General features: G+C 29.8%; 1 protein-coding gene across 3 annotated transcripts; it reads left to right on the top strand.

Moving 5' to 3' along the window:
* The first annotated feature begins 542 nt into the window (after positions 1–542).
* LOC105248693 (N-acetylgalactosamine kinase) lies at positions 543–10,442 on the top strand. Of its 3 annotated transcripts, XM_020026681.2 has the most exons (11): positions 543–678; positions 757–939; positions 3,603–3,776; positions 4,276–4,443; positions 5,419–5,626; positions 6,385–6,493; positions 6,788–6,945; positions 7,571–7,711; positions 8,097–8,211; positions 9,022–9,226; positions 9,770–10,442. In XM_020026681.2, exons 3-11 carry the CDS (start codon positions 3,616–3,618, stop codon positions 9,945–9,947), a joined length of 1,443 nt encoding a protein of 480 aa, XP_019882240.1. In that variant the 5' UTR covers positions 543–678; positions 757–939; positions 3,603–3,615; the 3' UTR covers positions 9,948–10,442. The 3 variants fall into 3 exon arrangements, with proteins under 3 accessions (XP_019882240.1, XP_011251930.1, XP_025264047.1); XM_011253628.3 differs by lacking the exon at positions 757–939; XM_025408262.1 differs by lacking the exons at positions 543–678; positions 757–939 and adding an exon at positions 3,336–3,516.
* Positions 10,443–22,609: the final 12,167 nt, after the last annotated feature.

The following is a 22,609-nucleotide window of genomic DNA, read 5'->3' as shown; positions in this document are numbered from 1 at the left end:
CCAAAAGACGCCTAAAAGACGATTTAAAGTCCTTTAAATGTTTTTAAGATATTTTTTGATCTTTTTGTCTGAAAATTATATTTATTTTAAAAAAGACATAAACCAAAATGCAACAGATATGAATGAAAATATTTTATTAAAATAAAAAAATAAATTTCGATAAAATGTTAGAAAAATATTAACATATTAACATCAATTTAATATATGCTTCGAATTTAAATTAAAAGCAAGTAGAGTATTATTATTTTATGCATTTTTTGATAAGATTTATAATCAAACAAGTTATTTAAAAAGAAAGCTTGACAATACTTGCAATATTTTATAATATATGATTTGCAATTTTTAAAATTTTTTGCACGATAGAATAAAAGTTGACGTTTTGCTTTATTATTGATAAGAACATTATCAAGTCTTGAATTTTATTCCACGTTTATTACGGACGTGTTCAAATAATCCGCCACGTGTGATCGTAGTCAGTATGGCGAATGATACACCTGCAACAGCGACTCACTCGACATTATGCTGTACCCTCGTGAGATGTTCAGATCGATAAGTGGTGGACTGTAGTCCGGATGTCGCGTATATCAAAAAAGACGCATCACGTGTTGATAAGGTTAATCAACGGCGATAACGTGTTGAGCATTTAGCTTAGTCCATCGTGAGCAGCCGTAAAACAAGGTACGTTCCTATCAACCTGCAAAATTTCCTTTTGCATTTCGAAACGCTTTATTATTAAACCTTACCGTCACGTTGTAGTGTTTGTCAGTGTTTTTGACACACGAACAGCTGACGCGGCACAACCGGCGCAGCTGATGTAATCATGAATAACTTGACGCACGCGCATCACGAAAAGTTCTATTATGAATCACGTATCGTGGGATAACACAATATGCGATGTTGAACAAATATTATGATGTCTACTAATCGAATTATGCTCTAGTAATTATAATTGCAAATAATAATAATATTATTAGCAAATAATATTATCAGCAATTACTTTAGATTTATCAGACTTGTTTTTTATTATTTACACTTGTTGCAGACATTTGTTTACTTTGATATGTATAAAGTATAAATCCGAGGTAATTGCTAATAATATTATTTGTAATTATAATTAAAGCATAATTAAATTAAACATGATTTCGTGATTTTTGTTATTGAAAAAAAACTATAATATTTATAATCTTATTCAAATTTTTTCTCTGATTTCTCATAAAAATTCTTCCTTGATGCCGCGAAGACATCCATAGTACGTTTTGCGAAACTTTAATAGAATTTTTAAGCGAATAGAATTTTAAAGTAATATAAAAGGTCTTTGACTTTACTGATTACTTGCATCATTTATAATTAAATGAGATAAGATTTTTATCATTTTTCCTGATTCAATGTTTTTCAAGAGAGCGGAAAATTAAAATTATTATAATGAGTGAAATTATTATAATTTTTATCAAAAACGCAATTATCTTTCGCAATGCAATCTACAGTCGTATTACTTTCTCTTGTGCATAAAGAATTATATGATAAATCCACAATGCGGAATTAACAACAGATGTTCCATCTAGCTACGAAATAAGTTTCATAAGATAGCAATAATTCCAACTGGTAATGTGCTCAATTGATATCGATGCGCGATTACAAATACAAATGTAAGATGTGTGTGTTTTAAAATCTTATTGTATCACTACACTTTCGATTAAATTGGCATTTTAATCCACAATTGTTGATTTTCATTATTTGCATTATATAAGTTATCGATTTTGCTCAAGAAATGATTAATAAATCTATGTTAGAGATATTTAAAATAAACTATTGTATATATATATATATATATATATATATATATATATATATAATATAATATAATTCTCTTTACATATCTCTCTAAAAATATCTTTATATCTCTCTCTAAAAAATGGAATCGCGAATGAAGCCAATTATATAGGTCAAATATATATGTGATATAAGAACTCGACGATTATTCTTTATTAATGAATTACCAAGCGATCGATTTTCTTTATATGTCGTGTATCATGACAAATATTAATTCAATTATATAGGACATCTAATGACACTAAAAATTACTATGAAATTGCTGTGTGTATTAAAGTATTATAAAAAATCATGTCAAATTATTATCATGAACGATGTTGACTTATCGTTATTATTTATGTGTGCATGAACCAGTTTTATATATCTTATCATTTGAAGAAAATAAATGTTAGACTTAGCTCGATAATGCAAACTGCAAATAAAAATTATTTGCCGTTATAACGAGAAAGTTTTTAATGGATGCATCCAAAAGCAATAATATAATTAGTCAATATTATAATTAGTTATTGATTGTGATTGGTTTTCGTGTTTGAATTCACCAATCACATTCAATTGCTACTGAATCATGCTTCTGAATGCACGTGCTTCTGAATTCACTCATTGTATCTGTAATATCTCAAGCGAAGACAAAATAAACATTTTTTAAAGAGTTTTAAGAAGCTCGAGTCATATTCATAAAGGTGAAATGTCACTTGATAATAATGTGTCGCCGGGTTGGTTGTTCGATTTCCGGTGCGGACATAATGTAAATGTAATTATTCTGTTACGCATTAATAGCTTCGCAAATCTTGTTTGGTCCATAATGCGACATTAATCCGTCAATAGTTCCACGATAAAGCAGATTTGTTATGCGGTTCACGTAACAAGTTGATTCGCGTTGTATGTACATACATCAAACGTCATTTCCATGCAATATACCATTCCAAAATTAAAGGAAAAGCTGGTATCTCGCGACCTGGATGTTTGAATAAAAGACCATTGAAAAGGTAGCGACTTTACTAGGTAATAAAATTCAAAAGGTTTTACCCCAACCATTTTATTATGTACTTTATTATTATGTATTTCGTTTTTATCTTACAAAAAGCATTGTATATTGCCACGGTTCTATAAGAAGTCAGTCAAGCAATTATTTTCTTGACAAATACGTCTTTTACTTTGGCATAAATTACGAAAAATTACCAATCTGCAATTTCGTGTGGTTGAAGTATATCTTAGATATATAATAATAATAATAATATAATGTTTTAGATATGTAAAAAAATTTAAAGAGATTCGACTTTTTAAATGTTTCCAAAATTTAATTATAAATTTATATAAATATATAAATATAATAAAAATTTTATAAATATTTTATGTAAATTATTTAGAAAAAATGTATGATACTCCATATTTTTATTATATATATATATACATACATTTTCCATAATGTTTCTTATTATGTAATTTCATAGTCACATCAGGAACAAGAGGCTTAAATGAGATTACGTAGCAGGATTGCTGCATGCGTACTCCTACTCAATTGTATTTGCTGTGGCTATACCTGAAATAGTACCGTAATTACCAACAAAATTACCGCTAATGCTAAAGGAAAGCATTCAATCGTGCAACAAATTGTGTAACCGCGACGTGTAACAGTATGATTTCATTAAGCTAATCGTGCATAAATGATAATGAAACTTGTGGAAGGTACACTCGATTTCGCAAATAATGTGGATTAATTTAAGCTAAACATCCTATACGATTTTAAGAGGTCTTTTTATGCCTCTGCGTAGTTGACTCTTAGGAATGTCCCATCAAGCTAACAGGGCTTGTGTCGTCGAAGCGGATGACCTTGTGCCCATCTTGACACCCGCCGTCGATATTTTACCGCGATTAAAGACCTTGGCCGCTCATTTCACCTCCAAATACAATGTGGAACCTTCCTTCTTCGCTCGAGTGCCGGGAAGGTGAGCTATTTTTAATTTTTTTTTTTACAAGATTATACTTTACTTGAATCTCAATTATTTGCTTTTATCACAATGGATTTCTTTATTACTCAAATTTTTTTAATCCACACAAAGTGACAAAATCGAAAATCGAATCTGATCTTGAATCATTAAGCGATTACTTTATTATTGAGCACATATATTCCGATATTTATTTTTAATATATCGAAGCACAAATGCTTTATAATTCAAGCTCCAAATATTATATAAAATTAATTTTGTTTATAATATATAAAATAAATAAATATAATAATATAATATATAAAATAAAATATATAATATAAATTTCTTTCATAATTATCAGCTAAATTTATATCTTAATTTTTGTAATATGTTATAATATCGCTAATATCTTGTGGAAAATTCTTTTTACGGATTTTGCAACTTATTTTGACAATAGATAGATACATTTACTGATAAATACATTTACTAACGATTCTGTATCGTACGCATGTTGCAGAGTGAATCTGATAGGCGAGCACATCGATTATTGCGGATATGCCGTCTGTCCAATGGCTATTGAACAAGATATCCTTGTTGCAGTGGCACTGTCAAAATATAGCGATATTTGCCTCACTAATGTTGATCCTAAATACAAGGAGTTTCAATGCAGTTTCGAGAACGTAGGGTGAGTATATAACTCAATGAAAGTTCAAGTTTATTAAATCAACACACAACGTTAGTTAATATTTTAGACAAGAGAGAGTTTGAGAAAATTTAAGTTAATTAATTTTTTAACAGCTCGTACGTGTCATGATATTAAAAAAAAAAGAAACTTTTCTTTGTGCTTTGTTAAAATCCCACGTGATATGTACACATAATACTTATCTAATATGATGTAGCGCGGTATACTGCACGTGGCACATAATATCTCTTCTATAACACATTGTCATGCTTGCAGTTGCGATCTCAAGCACTTATAGCCCCCTTAACAATTTAAGCCACTTGATCCCTCACCGCGGCCATCTTGGATTATGACACTGAAGCCAGAATTATACGCGCTTTATTCCCGCACAGTGCACGTGCGCGTTCATGATTGAGATAACATCCCTGCGGCTCCTCTCATTTCGCGTAATTAAATCAAATAAAAATTAAAATTGTTTTACGGTGTAAAATTCCGGTAAAAAGAATGATAGATGTGGCCAACCGACTACGCGTATAATGTAAGAAAAGCAGATGACACCGTGCTCTTTCTCCCCTCCGTGACCCCTCGCTCTTCGTTTGTATTAAATTACCTCCTCCGCGCTTTCTTTACTCCCGGTATAATACTTGGGAAGATAATACGAACTTTCTTAATCTCATTCATTATTCAATGTCGCGCAACCACGTCAGATAGCATGTAACTTATTGTTAGCGCTAGCGAACTAAACGAACGTATTTCATTATCGATTTTTCGATTTTTATTATTACACACACATATTATATTTACGTTAATTATGTAAAAAAGGAGGGAAAATGTAGGAAGAGAGACGGAATTTTTCGAACGAATCCAATTAAATCTAATAATACGCTGACATTTTCTCTTTCGCTATTTTAATTCCGACGACAGTCAAAATTCCATAGATATGAACCGCCATAGATAAAACGCAGTCGTACGTTTCAGATCTTGCATTAGCGACAGTGAGAGCGGACCGGCATGGTACAAATATTTTTTGTGCGGTGTAAAAGGAGCATTGGAAGTGATCCCGACAGAGTCCGTTCCTACGGGAGTTCTGGTTGCGGTGTGGGGTAACATACCTCCTAATTCTGGCCTCTCAAGTTCTAGTGCGCTCGTCTCGGCCGCTCTCCTTTCAATTGTACATGCCAGTCAGGTATTTATCTTATGCAAAATGTTAAACATTATCAAACTTTGCATTTTACTTCATATTAGAAAGAGCAATATTAATTAAAACTTTACTTTTTTCAGTATCAGCACAGAAACAATTCATTTCTCATTAATAAAGATTAATAATTAAGATTTTAATAATTAATAAAAAATAAACTGCTTCTGCGTGGATATTAAAAAATTAAAGTTTTAATTTTAGGATCTTTTTTTTCTTACTGCCGATGAGAAGTTTCCCCAGTAACCTTTCGTACGAGTCTCTAGTCAAACTTTTATGGACTTGTACGAATGGGACAGAAATGAAATAACATATTTCTTATCGACTTTTTAGAGAGGTCTCTTATCAACTATGTATTGTGTTTCCAAGTAGATCAAACTACCGATTACTATCCTATAAAGCATTCTTTTATATCATCGTTGACATTTTCGAATATAGATCTTATTTCTTTGACAGTTTCGTATTTGTTTGAATGGATATCGGACGCGACGTAGTCACGGATCTTTGAGATACTTTTTTAATATTTTGTCTTTGTACATCATTATCTTGTCTCTTTTTGTTTCCTAAAGACATTAAATTCATATTTCTCAGTTAGAGAGTTTGTATCTGAAAATTTGTTTTATGAGAAAGAGAAAAAGTTTTCTTTATTTAATCTTATTCTGAGTATTATTAACTATGTTTTATAAATCATCAACGTAAATTAGGATACACGCGCCGATATTACCATTCTATTCGTATTGGTATTATAGATTCAATTGTCGAAGCATGAATTGGCAACTATCAGTGCTCGAGCAGAGAGACATATCGGAACTCAAGGTGGAGGAATGGATCAGGCCATCGCTTTTCTTGGAAAAGCTGGTAATTATATTTTTATTATTTATTATTAGACTACTTTTATGCAAATCAAACTAGATATTTAAAAAATACACATATACAATTATAGAATTAAATTTAATTATTTAAATATTTAAAATTATAGAATCAAATTAAATTTATTTAAAATAATTTATAGAGAGAGAGAGAGAAAGAAAGAAAGAGAGAGAGAAAGAACAATTGTTTAATTGCGAAATTAAATATAAAATTTAAAATCTTCGAATAATGTTATAAGAATTTTAATATTTCCGTATTATTTCTTGTTTATTCTATGTGAAGGTTCTGCAAAGTTGATAAACTTTAATCCTTTACGTGGCATCGATGTAACACTACCAGAGAATGCAGTCTTCGTAATAGCGCATAGTCAAGCTTATCACAACAAAGCCTCGACTACCGACTTCAATCTCAGAGTTGCAGAATGTCGATTAGCTGCACAGGTATTGTTAGCGTTAATGTCGTATTTGAAGAAAGAACTTTTCGTTACGATGCATATATATACGAGCGAGAAGAATACCAAGATGCAGATAATCAAACCGGGAATTTAATCCTACCAACTATTAAATAACTGCTGTTGTCTACTTAATTATAAGCCGGGCTTTCTCTTGATATTCTTCTGCTCGTTATACATCTCTATAACGACGCTTGCTTACTACGCTTGCAAATATTATTACTCGCGAATATTGATTTAGAATAAAACGTAATTGTACTCGCGATTTGATTTATCTTTTTATTTTAAACAGCGCTGAACTCTTTAAAGATCTGTAAATATATTCGCAAAGAAAGAGACTATCGAAGAATAACAAGACACGTTTTTCAATTACGCTTTCACGCTTGTCTCTCTGCGATAGACATTGATCGATGCACCTCGCATTTATCCAGGATATTTTCCAACTCTCTCTTACGGTTTCTTTAATTTTATTTCTTTTCCTAAAACATTCTTTTCCAGCCAAAGACAATGGAAACAGAGAGGTATAAATCTTACGGAAGCATGCAATTATTTTTTTATGATATTACTTCATTATTTCCCAATTGAACAAGGAAAAATCTCTCTTTTGTATTTAGATGATAGCTAAGAAGAGAAATAAAGATTGGGAGCATGTTCAAAGATTAATCGACATTCAAGAGAAACTCGCTTTGGACTTGGACGAGATGGTTACTGTAGTAATGACGGATTTGCACGAGCAGCCGTATACTCTTGATGAGGTATGCATTGTTGTTCTATAAATAAAGAGGAATTAGAATTTCTCGTTTGCATAATGTGACATGGATCTTTCTAAAGATTACTAAAAAAGTACGTCATAAAAAAGAAAACTTCATAAATTATCCGCTACAAAAAAGAGGTTATATTCATATATTTCATTATTAGAAGTACTATCAATCTATTCAGCCATATTAATTTGCTATTGAATGAATCTCATTATCAACTCGAAGAATAATTTGAAAAAGGATAAAAAAACAGAGCGAGCGAGAGCTACATTTTGTAGACTATTTGTTCAGTCATGACTTGCTATTGAACGAAATTCTTCTCGCTGATGATGAATCAAAGGTTTTTATTTTATCTGTGAAATATAAATTCTTTCCTCCATAGATCTGCGAGAGTCTTGGTACAGACTATGAACGATTGAAGAAGACGTCTCTCATCAGTTCCTTTAATACCTCGCAAACGTTCAAGCTGCAGCAACGGGCGCTGCACGTTTTTCAAGGTAAAAGCATCAATTTTCATGCGCTGGTAAATCGTAAAACGCAGTTTTAAATCCGATAAATCAAAAGAGCTTACCCTCTCGTTTCCCAAGCTAATGCATTAACTTTTTTTCGTGCGAGTGAATATCTCGTTACAGTTAGATCTGTGAATGCTTTTATGCTTGTTAAAAAAGAAAAGAAAAGTGTAGCTATTAAAAAAGTTAGAGGCGAGCACTATTTTGTCCCATTTATTACTCCAATTATAAAAGTATTTAATTCTTTTTTTCTTTTATTTTTAATGTTATTATCAGAAACGTAAAAAAGGTATCAAAAGTTGCAGATCGTCAATGACTTACGATAAAATTATTGCCCATAATATTTTGCACGTGTAAAAGTGAACCAATGATTAATCATATATATGCACATTATTCTACAAAATTATAAATTATTGTAATAGACATATATTTTCAAAATTTAAAAGTCAATTTCAGCTCGCGTTTTTAAAATTAAATATTGTAAAAAAGAAAGAGAGAGAGAAATTAATTGCATAAGAGAAAATTGACATCTTCCATTCACGAAGTATAAAATTATTTTTATTTTCTCCTCTTTATTATATAATTGCTAATTTTTTAAAAAGTTTTATAATTATTTATTTTTTCGATGCAACAAACTCTACGATCCATCTATATTAAATAATATTAAATCGATTAGTGCCTGATTAAACAGTTTGCAAATATCTTAGCTGTCACATTACGTCATCGTCAGATTAAAAAGCGCGATCTTTATTATTATGGCAAGCCAGTAAACTCGCCTCGATCAACTTGATTTTACAGAGGCTAGCAGAGTGCTCGCGTTTCGCCGTATAAACGAGGAAAGCGGTATAATGGAACTCGAGAAGCTTCAACATCTGGGCAGTCTGATGTCAAAGAGCCACGCCAGTCTCCATAAGCTGTACGAATGCAGCCATCCTAGCGTAGACTCACTCGTCGAAAGAGCTATATGTTGCGGCGCATATGGCGCCAGACTCACAGGAGCTGGGTAAGTATTGTATTTTAAGCGTCTCTTTCCAAGTGACGTAAATATAGAGATAAATGATCAGGAACCCGAGAGCTTCCATTCGCTTATAATATCTCTAATATCTTTAATATCGATGTTGTCCCCTTTCCCTATAATATATATATATATATATATATAACATATAAAAAAATATATATATATACATATAACATATAAAATATATAAAATATATATATAACATATAAAATGCATATATATAACGATGTGATCAATATAAGTTTGACATCTGTTCAAGATGTAATAATATGCATACAGACAGTGGCAAAGAAAGTGTGAATATTTAATTTACATCAAATTTAAATTCATCAATTTAAAACAAATTTTCTATTTTATTAGAAATTTTATAACTTTTATAAGAAAGGATTTATTAGACAATAGCGTGTGTTGAGATTTCCGTGGAAAAATTATTCAATATTATATTAATATATTTCGCTGATTTATTACTTTTCACTTTGTTGTTCCGTAACAAAAGTGAAACAAATCGTTATTCCGTGTTGTACACAGTTGGGGCGGTTGTATCGTGGCAATCATTGATAAAAACGACGTCCAACAATTTGTGGATACTTTGCGAACGTATCTCTATCAGAACAGCACAGAGGACCGGGTGGAGCTCAAGAATATGGTATTTCCGACGGCACCGAACCAGGGTGCTATTATTTACACTGTGTCAACACTGTTTTAAATCATAAAACTCGCAGTATAATAAATATAGTGGCTTTCCTTGGCTCGCGACGTCACGCCATACCTTTTTGTTGACATTCCATTATTTTCTCCTCACCTCACTTTACTTTACGTTCCTCTCTCTCTGACCTGCTTTTTTTCATTCTTTATCACAAATTTTAATTGACAAAAAAACATCACCTGTGCCATGCAATCTCCCTCTGGTTGTTGACGTTCGATCCACCACCGAATGAATAGTATGTATTATGTTGTTCCTTGCTGTATATATGAATTACCTAGTTTATCATAGTATAATTAAATTTCTGAATGTAATATCTCTTATAATAGCGCACAACAGTTTCAAAACGAAGATTGACAGTAATTCAAGCTATAATTATTATGTTAAAAATTAACATATTAATCTTTATCTCTTTTCTACGACTATTAGATGTAAAGATATAATTATAACATATGAAAAGAGTTATAATCCACTATTCTAAAAATATAAATCGTACTACCCTATATAATATAGATACGAGATATTTAATAATTGATAATAAATGATTATAAATAATGATAATAAATAATTATTCACATATGGTATTTATATATTGTAACAATTGTTCCATGAAATAATTTATTATGAATAAATAAAATTTGCAGTGGAATATATCACTTTAAGCGAATATATAATTTTATCGACAGAAGTAATGCGAGTTAAAAATTTAAAGTGTATGAATAATTTCTGAATTCTTTTTCTTTAATTGTGTGGTTTTTCTATGAACTTTAAGAGATGAAAATCTCTAATAAACCTCTAATGAGATACGGCGAAAGTTTAGCCTGTGAATAACGAGAGATAAAGTGGAATATATCGTAGCAAATTTCACTCAAACTTCCTACGGTATATTACCATCATTGTATGTTGCACATGAAACTAATATATTCATGGAAAACATACATGTATGATCATAATTTATGTCTATTATTTTATTATATTCTATGTATTTAACCATAATATGTGCTATGAATATGATAAAATATAACAAACACACATGCAATTGCTTTTAAATAACTTTCCTGGCAATTATTATTAAAATTGTCATCAAATGCATTATTCAAGTATATATGAAAAATTTTTATTTGCGGAATGGGATGCTGCACCTACTGTCTTAAAGTCCGACACGGATATTGATTTTCCACCGTCTGTCTGTGTCGATAAATTTTACGGCAAGTAATCATCGGTACCGCTCCTTGAGAAGTCACTTTCGACTTCAATCGCGTTGATGTTATTACTCCAAAGACGATCAATTCCGGATTCAATAGAATGGAAATCAAAATTCTAACTGGAAAGATCAAATAATGTTTTGTCTTAGGCAATATATCGATATAGCAATCTTATATTCGCACTCACAATTTGATCACATCTATTTTTATGAATATATTTTACGAGATATTCAAATTTTTTACAAAATTGCTACTTAAATCAAATTAAGTAAATTGATATATGTAGATCAAAGAAAATTTAATTTTTCAAATTTTAAAAGTTTCCAATGATTTATTTAGATTTTCATTTTTTTAATAATAAAGTTTATTTTAATATCTATTTAAAAATGCCCTTCTTTAAAAATAGTTTATTGCCGCTACTGTTGAATATATCATTTAGAAGATGCTTTCAACTAAGTCTCTTTATGTATTTTCTCAGAGGAAACATGTCTCTCTGAAAATTCCAAGAATAGTTAGCGAGCAGCTAGACTTCATTTCCCTAGAATATCCTCTACATTACGTTGTTTTAATGAAATGTGTGATATGCAAGATCTCAGGCGTTCTTTTTACAGCGAAAAATATGTCTTACAAGATTCGAAAAAATATAGAAAGCATGATTACAAATATTTATAACAACAAAATTTCGATATTATAAAAAATATCTATATCTATATTAAATAGATATTTTACGATATTCTAACAATGTTATAAACAAATACTTTTCAATATCCATTGAATTTGTAAAATTTGTAAATATTTCAATGCGAAATTTTATTATATGACTTTAATTTAACGCAATTAGTTCAACAGTTTGATATTAATGAACATATACAATATAAAAATTTCTATTATATTGGAGAAATTCCACGTTTGTACATTCGCTCTTATTACTGGGATTTCGCGTCAGACGTCATTAATATGTAGCTTTTAATGACTGTTGTAACGCGAATACTAGTATCTAGGGTCAAGCATGCAACGAGAGCGTGCGTATAGTGAGGGCGTGATATAATGACGCGACATGTACCGCATACTTGCAAATTATACTCAGTATTACTGTAGCACGAAAAAGAAAATAGGAACGAAAAGACGAGAAAGATACGACTTTACAAAGTCAATAGTTGGTTAAAAAGAGATATCGCAATTTTTTTTTCATAAATTTCAAGATAACTTAGGCATGGCTCTTGGAACATAAACTCGGTCTTCGCAAGTAAATCAAAGTAAGAAGTTAAAGTTGAAGTGTCTGTATATGTATGTATTTGCGCACGTGTATTTGTATGTGTGAAACTCTTAAACAGATCTTTCTTTGATATTTTCAACCTTTTATTCTCTAATTTTTATTTCGATTGGGCAGCCATCAGTTAAGGTCAACCAATCGTCTATTCTATCTTCGAAAAGAGAGATTCTCAATTAATTTGAATGAATATTTCACGTGCGTGAGAATAATCGATATATTAAAATATTCGTAAATTATTTCGCAGTTATCTGCACTTGCTCGTTCATTCGCAAAGTTGTTGTGTAGAGTTGAATTAAACTTGTGGGTTTATCCTGTACCTATATAGATGGGACAAAGCGGTCAGGCAAGCGTGCATTTGACCAGTCTCATAGAGTAGCCGAAGTTAAAGCCAGAGCGCTTGCTCCACCAGAACATGATGTAAAGATACTTCGGGCCATGTGTGAAACCATCACGTCGATGAAAAGAACTTAACTTTATTTTTCATCTTGTTCAAGTATTGATCAGTCGGTATATGTGTTACAGTTAAGAAAATTACATTAAGAATACAGTAAATCTATAATTTATTGAGAATCATAAGAGTAAAAAAGAAAGTTGTATATATGTAGGCTTCTTATAAATTACGAATTTACTTTAACATGACTTTCTGAATTCTTTAGTTATTTATATAATTTATAATTATTTATACATTATAATTTATCAACTCTGTATTCTTTATATTGATTATTTATATATTTATAACTATTTAAACATCACATAAATTTATTAAATTTTCTATCTCTTATATTATATATTTTAAAAATTTATTTAGCATAATATACGCACTGAAATGTAATTCATTGAGAGTATATTTGTTTTTCGTATCTTTTAACAGAAAGAAAACTGTCAGTTTGCTACTTTATTTTTGTTAAATGCAATGCTATACACAATCATATAAACGCAGTGCATCATCGACTTCATTCTTTGTATGATAACATTTCAGAAACTACATTTGCTTTATCACACTATGAAATATGAACGATCAATCATATCACTGTCAAAGACTAGATAACTTAACGAATAGCTGATATCGAAGGAATCACGTCTGAATATCCAAGAGAGAAATTCGATGCCTCGATACAGCACCTTTAAACCGCATCACGCGTTTTGTCCATTGTTCACACTTCGAAGGGGGTAAAAAGGTGGAAGGGAGGAGATTTGTTCCTTTTTTGTCCTTTTCATCTCGATATAGATCAGGTTTCTCTTGAAATACGTATACGCTATTCATGACATGACGATGATTTATCATTTTTCTTTCGTAAAATTCTCGCTATTATTTCTAGCATAAATAGTGACAAATAACACCAGTTTTTCGTAAAAACACCACTCTGTGTATTTTTTTAAAGATTTTACTGCGTTTATTTTATTCCGATCGATAGAATGGGAGGTATGAATATTTCATGCCATCCGTTCCATCTAAACAGAGGCGAATTTTATTCCATTTTTTTTTTATAACATAGTAGAAATACGCGTTGTCGCTTACTACGGTGATATACATATATGCATATTCTTTCACAGCCACCGAAAGTAGAAACGAACGGCAGCTTATCCCAAATCCTAATCCTATAAGAAAAGATGTCCGGAAAGGGAAAGACAGAAACCATTTTCAGAATATATCCTGTATCGCCTACACGCTTATCCACCATTTCTCTCAGCAAATCAATGTCATTAAAAACGATATAGTATTTATTGATATCGCTGAGCACGCTTCCAAATCGATCGTTATATCGGTCCCTCGTTTGTCGGAATTAAGTTTTCAGAAAAAGCCAAGCGGTGCCAAGGTGATGGATTTAAAAAGAAGATTTAGGAATCATTTCGATTGTGAATATTCCGCACGTGTCAACGTGAGATCGCGAGATCTCGGAAAAATTAGAGCTTAACTCACGCACGTGGCATTTATTCTCCGAAAATTTAACGCGTGACTTATCGCTTATTTTATACTATATAATTTATACTATATAATTTAGTTTGACATATTTATTGTGTTTGTTCAAAAAGATCCAGGGTTCAATTTATTTGAAAGACTTGCTCCTAAAATACATATTTTAGAAATTCGCGCTCTCACCGCTTGTAAGTATTCAGTGGTATTATGTGTCCCTAGATGAGGAAGAAATAAAATGCCATCTTTTTGGAAAATACGTTAGGTGTAAAATTTTCTCGAGAGATAACAGATAAAATTCTGTAAACTATATCATGATTTAAATATTTTTTTATCGTTTAAATTAATGATAATAATTTTTTTATTATTATTGTTATTATATAAAATAATTCAACATTTACTGTAAAATAATTCAACATTTCAACATTCGTACACATTTTATTTATTTATCTTATTTTTCTATAGATGATACATTCATTTGTTCAAGTTTTAAACATGAGTTGAAAAATTACTGAATAACTAATTAATAAAGCAATTTATTTTCAAATGAATGAGCTTCTCAATATGAAGGCTTCAAGCTGTCTCGATACAAATGAAATGAATGAAAAGCAAGCTTTTGTTGGAAAAGTATGAAGTAGTAAGATACTGAATACTCTATTCACAATTGTCTTGCTAGTCTGGCAAAACTTCTCTAATAAGAATACAAACTCTTAAAGTTCCAAGCTCACATATTCTAAAAGTAGTTTTACAAGGCATTTATTCTTTTTGTAAATTTTTTCAAATTGGAAAAATTTTGTGCATTTATTTTGCTATACAATTTCGCAATTTTCTCTCTCTCTTTTATACTAAACAATTTTTCAATTCCATTAAAATTCGTATGCAATATACACATTTCAAATTTAAAAATACAATTAAGAGAATCTTTTTAATTGTTTTAATTTAGAGTACGACATTTTAATTCTATATTATAAGATTTTTGAGCTTCCAGAAATTTTCAACGTGATTGCAAGATTAAATTTGCTAGATAATATCGTAATTGAAATAAAATTTAACAATTCGGTACACGATAAGTATGCTCTTAATTATGATTGTAATTGAATCAATTGTTGAAAGGGCACATGTCAACTTCAGAAAAGTGAATTTTATTCATATGACAACTGAATAAAATAATCTTTGAATTTCGATCAAAAGGTTTTCAAATCGGTCAATTGAAATAAAAAGCATTTGTATAGCTATTTAAATGAAATTTAAAAAAATAATAATTTTAAAAATAATAATTTTAATATAAATAATTTTAAAAATATATTTTTTATTATTGATCAAATAATTTATGATAGTGTGTTATACATGAAAGATTGTTATATTTCACAAAAATCTTTATCTTGAAATATATATGTTCAAGATATAGTTCAAGATAATAATTTACTGTCGTAGGGATTTAATATATAGTACGAATATATAAATATGAAAGTACAAAGAAAAAAATATGTAAATAATGAGAACATGAGAAGAGAAAGCTAGATAACCTGTATTGGAAGATACGACACTGAAAAATGTAGTTCATTCATCTCGAATAAAGCTCAATACCATGTTTTATCGGGACTAAAACGGGAAGAGTAAAGAAAAATCAATGTCAAAAAGAAAGTTTCTCTATATTGCAATGTATACTTAATAAAAAACTCGTAAATCAAATGTATGAGAGAAAGATATAAACTATTTCAGAATAAAATCAAATATTGCGTTGTAATAAAGAAGTATTTCTATCACGCTTCTTATTACGATAAGCGTACAAACAAAATGCGTAGCACGTAATAATTTTCTGTGCTTTATTTTCTTTATAGTGTATAAGCGTGCTATTGCTGTCATTCGTGGTTTTATTGTCATCATTCGCACTAGCGTATTCGAGAATCGTACGTGCTAACTCCGTATGTCATCACATTGTTTTTAGAGAAACGCAATCGCGATAAACCGAGAGAAAATTTTGTCAAAAATTTGTGATCGTTTCTTATAATTATTATAATTATTATAATTAGCGATTATTAGTTCTTGCGATTAATTAACTTTGATAAGATTTATAAACTTAGTCTTGACGATTACATATTGAAAATTATTTATTTCACACGATATACAGATATGTATTCATCCGAAATAAGATTCAAAGTAATAAGAGAATTAATTATTATTTTATTCTTGTTAAGATGATAATTATTTGTTCAATATTTGAACAATTTGTTCAATATTTGGATTCAAACTTCTCTCTCAGTATAATTTAAAACTTTTGCTGATCTAAATGTAACTTGCTAATTATACTTTCAGATTGAAAGGAAGTAATAATGAATTTTATGTTGATCGACGATCGTTTTGAAGAGATTAAAGTAATAAAAATCGATGTATTAATCGGTTATTAATTTGAAATTGTCAAAAAACCGGAATATTCTATCATAGGTAATAGCCTTTGAACTTTCTATAGTCATGATATTTAAAGAATTTCCATTAGCAAGACTATAATTTTTTATCCTTTTTAACTAAGTGATGTTCACTGTATACTTTTGTTATTTATTTCTTATAATTATTTATTTCTTATTTATTTCTATTATAATTTTTAATTGAAGAAGATTTATTTCCATTATTGAATTTAAAGAAGAAATGTTCCTAAGTAATTAAAATGAATTATTATTCCTATTTATGATTCTTATTATGTACTTTTAATTATATATAGCGACAACTATAGATTTTTCTCTTCCTCCTTAAAACTAATATTATTACAATATTCTGTAATCATTTTGTAGCCTGTTAAATATTTTCTTTAAAAGACAGAGAAGGAGAAGAGGAGACGTATATATACATATAGCGTGCATTGCTGTTTATATAAGGACTTTACTTTGTTCCGTATGTGTTTTCCAATTATTTCTCAAAATACGATCGAAGTATCAGAAAATGTCAAATGCAAACACATTTTCTCTTGAATATTTAAAAGTTATCAATTTACACGCAAGTAATTCTTCAAGTTAATTCTTGTGATTGACGATTCGTAAGAATACCGCGGAGATAGTTATTTATTTCAAAGAACATATATAATCATTTATGTATAAATTGATGACAAGAATTATAAATTATTTCAAAATTTACAATAATATTATATCAAATATAATTGAAGTCAAATATATTTCGTATCAAATTTTGAATTTTTCATTTATTTAAGTATAATATACGCGCTCGACATTTTTCAGCGCGGATCAACTCAAGTAATAAAAAAGAACAATATACATATGTGTGTGTGTGTGTGTGTGTCGCAAAATTTCATGTATTTTCGCATGAATTATTCGAGTAAAATCTATCATGCGAGTAATCAACAAAAAGACATTTTCGGACAAAATATTCTCTATAAAATTTTAATTCTATAACTTATATATTCACATTTATATTATAATACAAAATAATAATCATTTGTCATTCAAATTAATAATCATTCTAAAGCGTATATTACTTGTTAGTAACAAACGCAATATGTTTCATCGATTAATGCGTGAATACAATCGCGCGATCTCGAGTACTGATAAGCGAATAAGAAATTTTGTACGATCAGAATTTATTTATTGTTCTCTCTTATTGCAATATAATAAGGTTCGCATCGCATGTGATCAATGTCTGGAGTACCGTACGAAATATTCAGACATCTTATTCCACTGATTAATGCATGCGCGATCTCATATTGAACCATAATTTCGCGAGTGTATATGAATGTATATGAGTATCACGAAAAAACAGCAAAGAAAAAAAACCTAGAAAGACATCAAGTGACAATGGAGCGACTGTATGAGGTGAGCACTTTATAATTTATTATCTATTATATTTGTAAAAATAGTAGCTTGGTATCTCTCTCTCTATCTAGTTTTTACATTACCATGTAATACACACACACACACACACACACACACACACACACACACACACACACACACACACACACACACACATATATACATACACGATACATGTGAAATATAAATATAAATTTTTTTACAAAAAATATTTAATATGCAACTTTTATTTTCTTTCTCTCTCTCTCTCTCTCTCTCTCTTTTCTCTTTATTTATTTCGTATTAAATTTCGTATTAAATTTTTTTTTATTTAGTAAGTAAATAAAAAATTTAATTGCGCATAATAATTATTTTCCAATATATTAATTATTTTGAATACTGATTTAAATAATTTAAACATATTCATATTTCATAAATCAACGAATTTTACCATTGCATATTATATCAATGAGTTAAATCATTTTTAATCTTAAGATATAAGAGAGAGAGAGAGAGAGAGAGAAAATTTTTGTTAATGTTATATCTTTTGGATTTATATCTATATAATTAGAATTGATATAATGAAATGTATATGTATGTATATACAAGAAAAAATATATTAGAAAACAATGAAAATAAAACAGTGAAAAATTTGTTTCCAGCAATTGTATAAAAATTTAAATTTGTAATGGTAACAAATGCAGCTCGATAAAAATATATTTTATATTATTCATTCTCATACCAAAATTTATTTCTATAATTTTTATTCTAAACAGAAATTAAACATTTAAATTAATTGTAATAAGAATGATATAAATAAATATGTCAAATTTATTGCAAAATAAGTGTTGCAGATTAGTGCAATACTAGTGGGGGTAATATTTCGTTCATTTCGATTCTCTTTTTCGGAAGGACAACATCTGTCTCGAGACGAGAAAAGATGCTCTCGATTGAAAATAAATAACCGAACTAAACGATCGATACATTGCTATCTCTCATCCACACACTTTCGTATTTAAATTTATATTATCAATATTTTATAATAAATTTAAAATCTCGTTTTTTGCATATATGTGTGTGTGTGTTTTTTTTTGCATATATATATATATATATATATATATATATATATGTACTTGTATGCATGTATTTTGTCATGTTCTTAATATAGTCTGAATTTAAAAAAACTATATATGGAGTGTAGAGGAAACATACGCACATATGTATACAACATCCGTTAGAAGACAACGTATTTTTCCATCAAGGGAACGTAATCTCTGAGACTTCGTGGGCAAAATAAATTCAAACAGCTTCTCTGATATATATGTACTATACATATATATATTGATATATATGTACTATATGTATATATGTATGTACATGTGAGAAAAATAAGGGTTAACGAAGTCGCACTATACATAAGATTTAGATTTTTGAATAGCAAATGCACGTGTATTATTATTTAGCCTTTAAAGTAGATTTTCACACAAATTTAGTTTCACAAATATTAATCAATTATTAGATTTACAACAAAGAAAAATAAAATTACAAACCTCGGTATATTTTTATTCTATTTTTCTTTTTTTCTTTCCCCTCTTGTTACATTTTATTTTTAAAACTAATTAAAATAAATATTGATTTTAGAGAAAAACTTATATTTATATTTTTTTATATAAGAATTCTGTGAGCGCTATAAATAATTTAAGAAAAAATATAAATGTTTTAATTTATATTTATGTAGCATGACATTTCTTTTGAAATAATATGAATTTTGTTGATTAATAGGGTGTATTTTGATTACATTTTGATGAAACATGCAAACTTACACGGGAATATAGATTGTAATTAACTATTGTTCGTTAGCCATAATTTTCTGACTTCATGCCAAAGCGCCTTTAAATTTACTGCGATAAAGCACAAATGTAGTCTTTGATGTGCAAAAACGTCAGCTCCAGTTTTACGCGCCACGGATATATTCCCATCTACCCCCGGCGTCTCTATCGTCTAGTGCCGATATAATTCAGAATCAAGAGAGCTATATGCGGACACACAGATCGATATTCGTAAAGATTCATTCGGAAATGTTCGAGCGAGATAATGACGGATAATCGATTTGATTTCCTAACGCTTTCAATTTCGTTAAATCGAAACTAGGCGATTTCATTCGTTTCATTCCGATGAATTTTCTGAGTGTTTCGACGTCCTTTATTATCCGCTTTGCGGATTAAACGTCGTATCGATTTCCTATCTTGAGGAGCATTGAGTATGTTAAAAAGTATAATTTATCTGGGATATCGAGAGCGAAATAGTTTGCTACTTTACCTTCATTACGCAAGTTTTAATCAATTCGCCAAGCGCACCTATTCCTACCGGTACTTTTCGCGTAATGTAAGAATCTGCGTGGATGTTACCGTGTTGGAAGTTAGCGCAGAATTGTCGTCGATCTCTCTAGATGCATCTTATAGCTTTAGTGTCAAAAGAGGTACACGTTGCCGGGAACAAATTTACACACCAACGCATCTACATCTTGTTTATTCATTAGATACTCTTCGTCAGACAAATATCAAATTCTGCCTTTCGTAGAATATATGCTACGTCAACTTAATAATTCTAATCGCGTTCTCGAGAACGCAGCCCAAATATAATTCGCAAGACTTTGACACAAACAAATTTCGTTCGTTACGCTTTTGGCTCTCAAGAAATACATTCGCGTAAAATCCTACGTTAATTTATAATTTTGCTCATGCAATTTTCTCGATTATATAAATTAAATTAATCATACTATATCGAGAGAAAAAGAGGGACAAAAGTGGAGAGAGAGAGAGAGAAAGATAATTAATATATGCATAATTCAAAATTGATTTATGCCAATCTGGTGTTATGTAGATTACGTAATTTTCATTTTATAATGGTTATTTATAGCTTGAACTCATTTTAATTAAACGGCTACATAGATTAGTGATATATTCATGTGTGTATGCGTAACAATTTTCACGCGTGGATAGTAACGAAAATTATATATCATGATAACGTCTAAAGATTAAGAAAAATATTTAATTGAAGCGTAAATATAATTGCTTGTGATATTCAATATATATGCTTGTGATATTATCAATATGCTGTAACATGATGACACATAACTATTAGTAGAATTCCAATAAATTACATAGCAAAGCAGCGATAATTGGGAGAAAGACAAGAATAAAATCTTAATTAATTTATATGTGTCAGCATACGTTAAATCAAGTTTGCTTCGCGTTTGCACACAGACACACGACTCTGATAATGACTCTGAATAAAATCTATAAGATATACATAAAACAGATAAAAATGAATTTTCAGTACAAAATTTTTTCCACTAAATTTGCGGTAAAAATATTAAATTTTAGAAGAATTTATTTGTTATACATAATAAATGTGAAATTTAATTATCGCATCTAATAAACTTGGACAATAAACATCTTTTTCAAGATTTAATTCAGCTTTTAGAGCAAATGCAATTAAAATGTCCGAGCTGAGAGTTCAAATGAGAATTCGAAACGTGAACAATGGGAACAATAGTCCTCTTGTGTGTATTCATTTGACAACTTTTCGCGTAATGGAATCGCATGCTTTTTCTCTCGTAAAAAAATTATTTATATCTTATATCGATCAAAAAAAGCAACGAATTGATGAAATTTTAGTGACAAGAGATATGAAATACTGGCGATAAAATAGTAACCGTGCAAACAAGCCGAACCATAAAGATCGATGCTTATGTCTCGACCTCGTAATATCAGTGAACATTACTTCAACAAAGTTATATAATTCAGTAAAGTCAAAGCTTTGTATTGGTGATTGTTATAAACTTTGTAATATTAAAGAAAATTTGATACATATATATTGTTTTATTTTTGCAGCGCGCTGCTTATTAATCTTGAAAAACGTATCTGGAGCACGAATAAAAATAATACGTTTCAAGACTAAAATTATACTTGTTAACACGTTGGATGGCGTTGCCAAGCATTTTCTTGAAAAATATTTAAAAATAGATCCTTTTCTTGTCTTCCTTCAATCTTCATCAAATATCAAGTATATCGAGTACAATCATACATCATGCATCCTGTTAATATAATTCAGAACGATATCGGTAGATGATTATAAAAAAAGAATCCTGGATGACCGGCGTGAAAACTTTGTCGTGCAGTAAGTTTTCTCATTATCAGTCGAGGAAGGAAGAGAAATGTTTTGCCGCGCATCCCCTATGAGTACATATAGAAGAAACCTTACTTTCTCGATTCAATTTTATGTTTTTCTTCTGGTAATACAATACGTGTCAACGTGGAGATCGTGTTCGCGGCTACAAAAGTACCCCCATAGGTGATGGGGTATTATAGACAACCGCGCAGGCGTCACCGCTGGTGGGCTTTTTGCACGACGAGCTAACTCCGGTGGAAGGAATTTCGCGAGGGTGAAACTGACAGTCGGCGCCGAGC

Source organism: Camponotus floridanus, unplaced genomic scaffold, assembly GCF_003227725.1.
Source record: "Camponotus floridanus strain SB8 unplaced genomic scaffold, Cflo_v7.5 scaffold20, whole genome shotgun sequence".
In the NCBI taxonomy this organism is placed as follows: Eukaryota; Metazoa; Arthropoda; class Insecta; order Hymenoptera; family Formicidae; genus Camponotus; species Camponotus floridanus.
This window is presented reverse-complemented; position numbering and strand designations above follow the sequence as displayed.

Excerpts from the sequence above, each read along its gene's own strand:
- LOC105248693 (XM_011253628.3), top strand. The coding sequence starts at position 3,616 with ATGTCCCATCAAGCTAACAGGGCTTGTGTCGTCGAAGCGGATGACCTT. Across the intron at positions 5,627-6,384 it reads CAATTGTACATGCCAGTCAG|ATTCAATTGTCGAAGCATGA; the intron begins GTATTTATCTTA and ends TTGGTATTATAG. Across the intron at positions 9,227-9,769 it reads GCCAGACTCACAGGAGCTGG|TTGGGGCGGTTGTATCGTGG; the intron begins GTAAGTATTGTA and ends TGTTGTACACAG.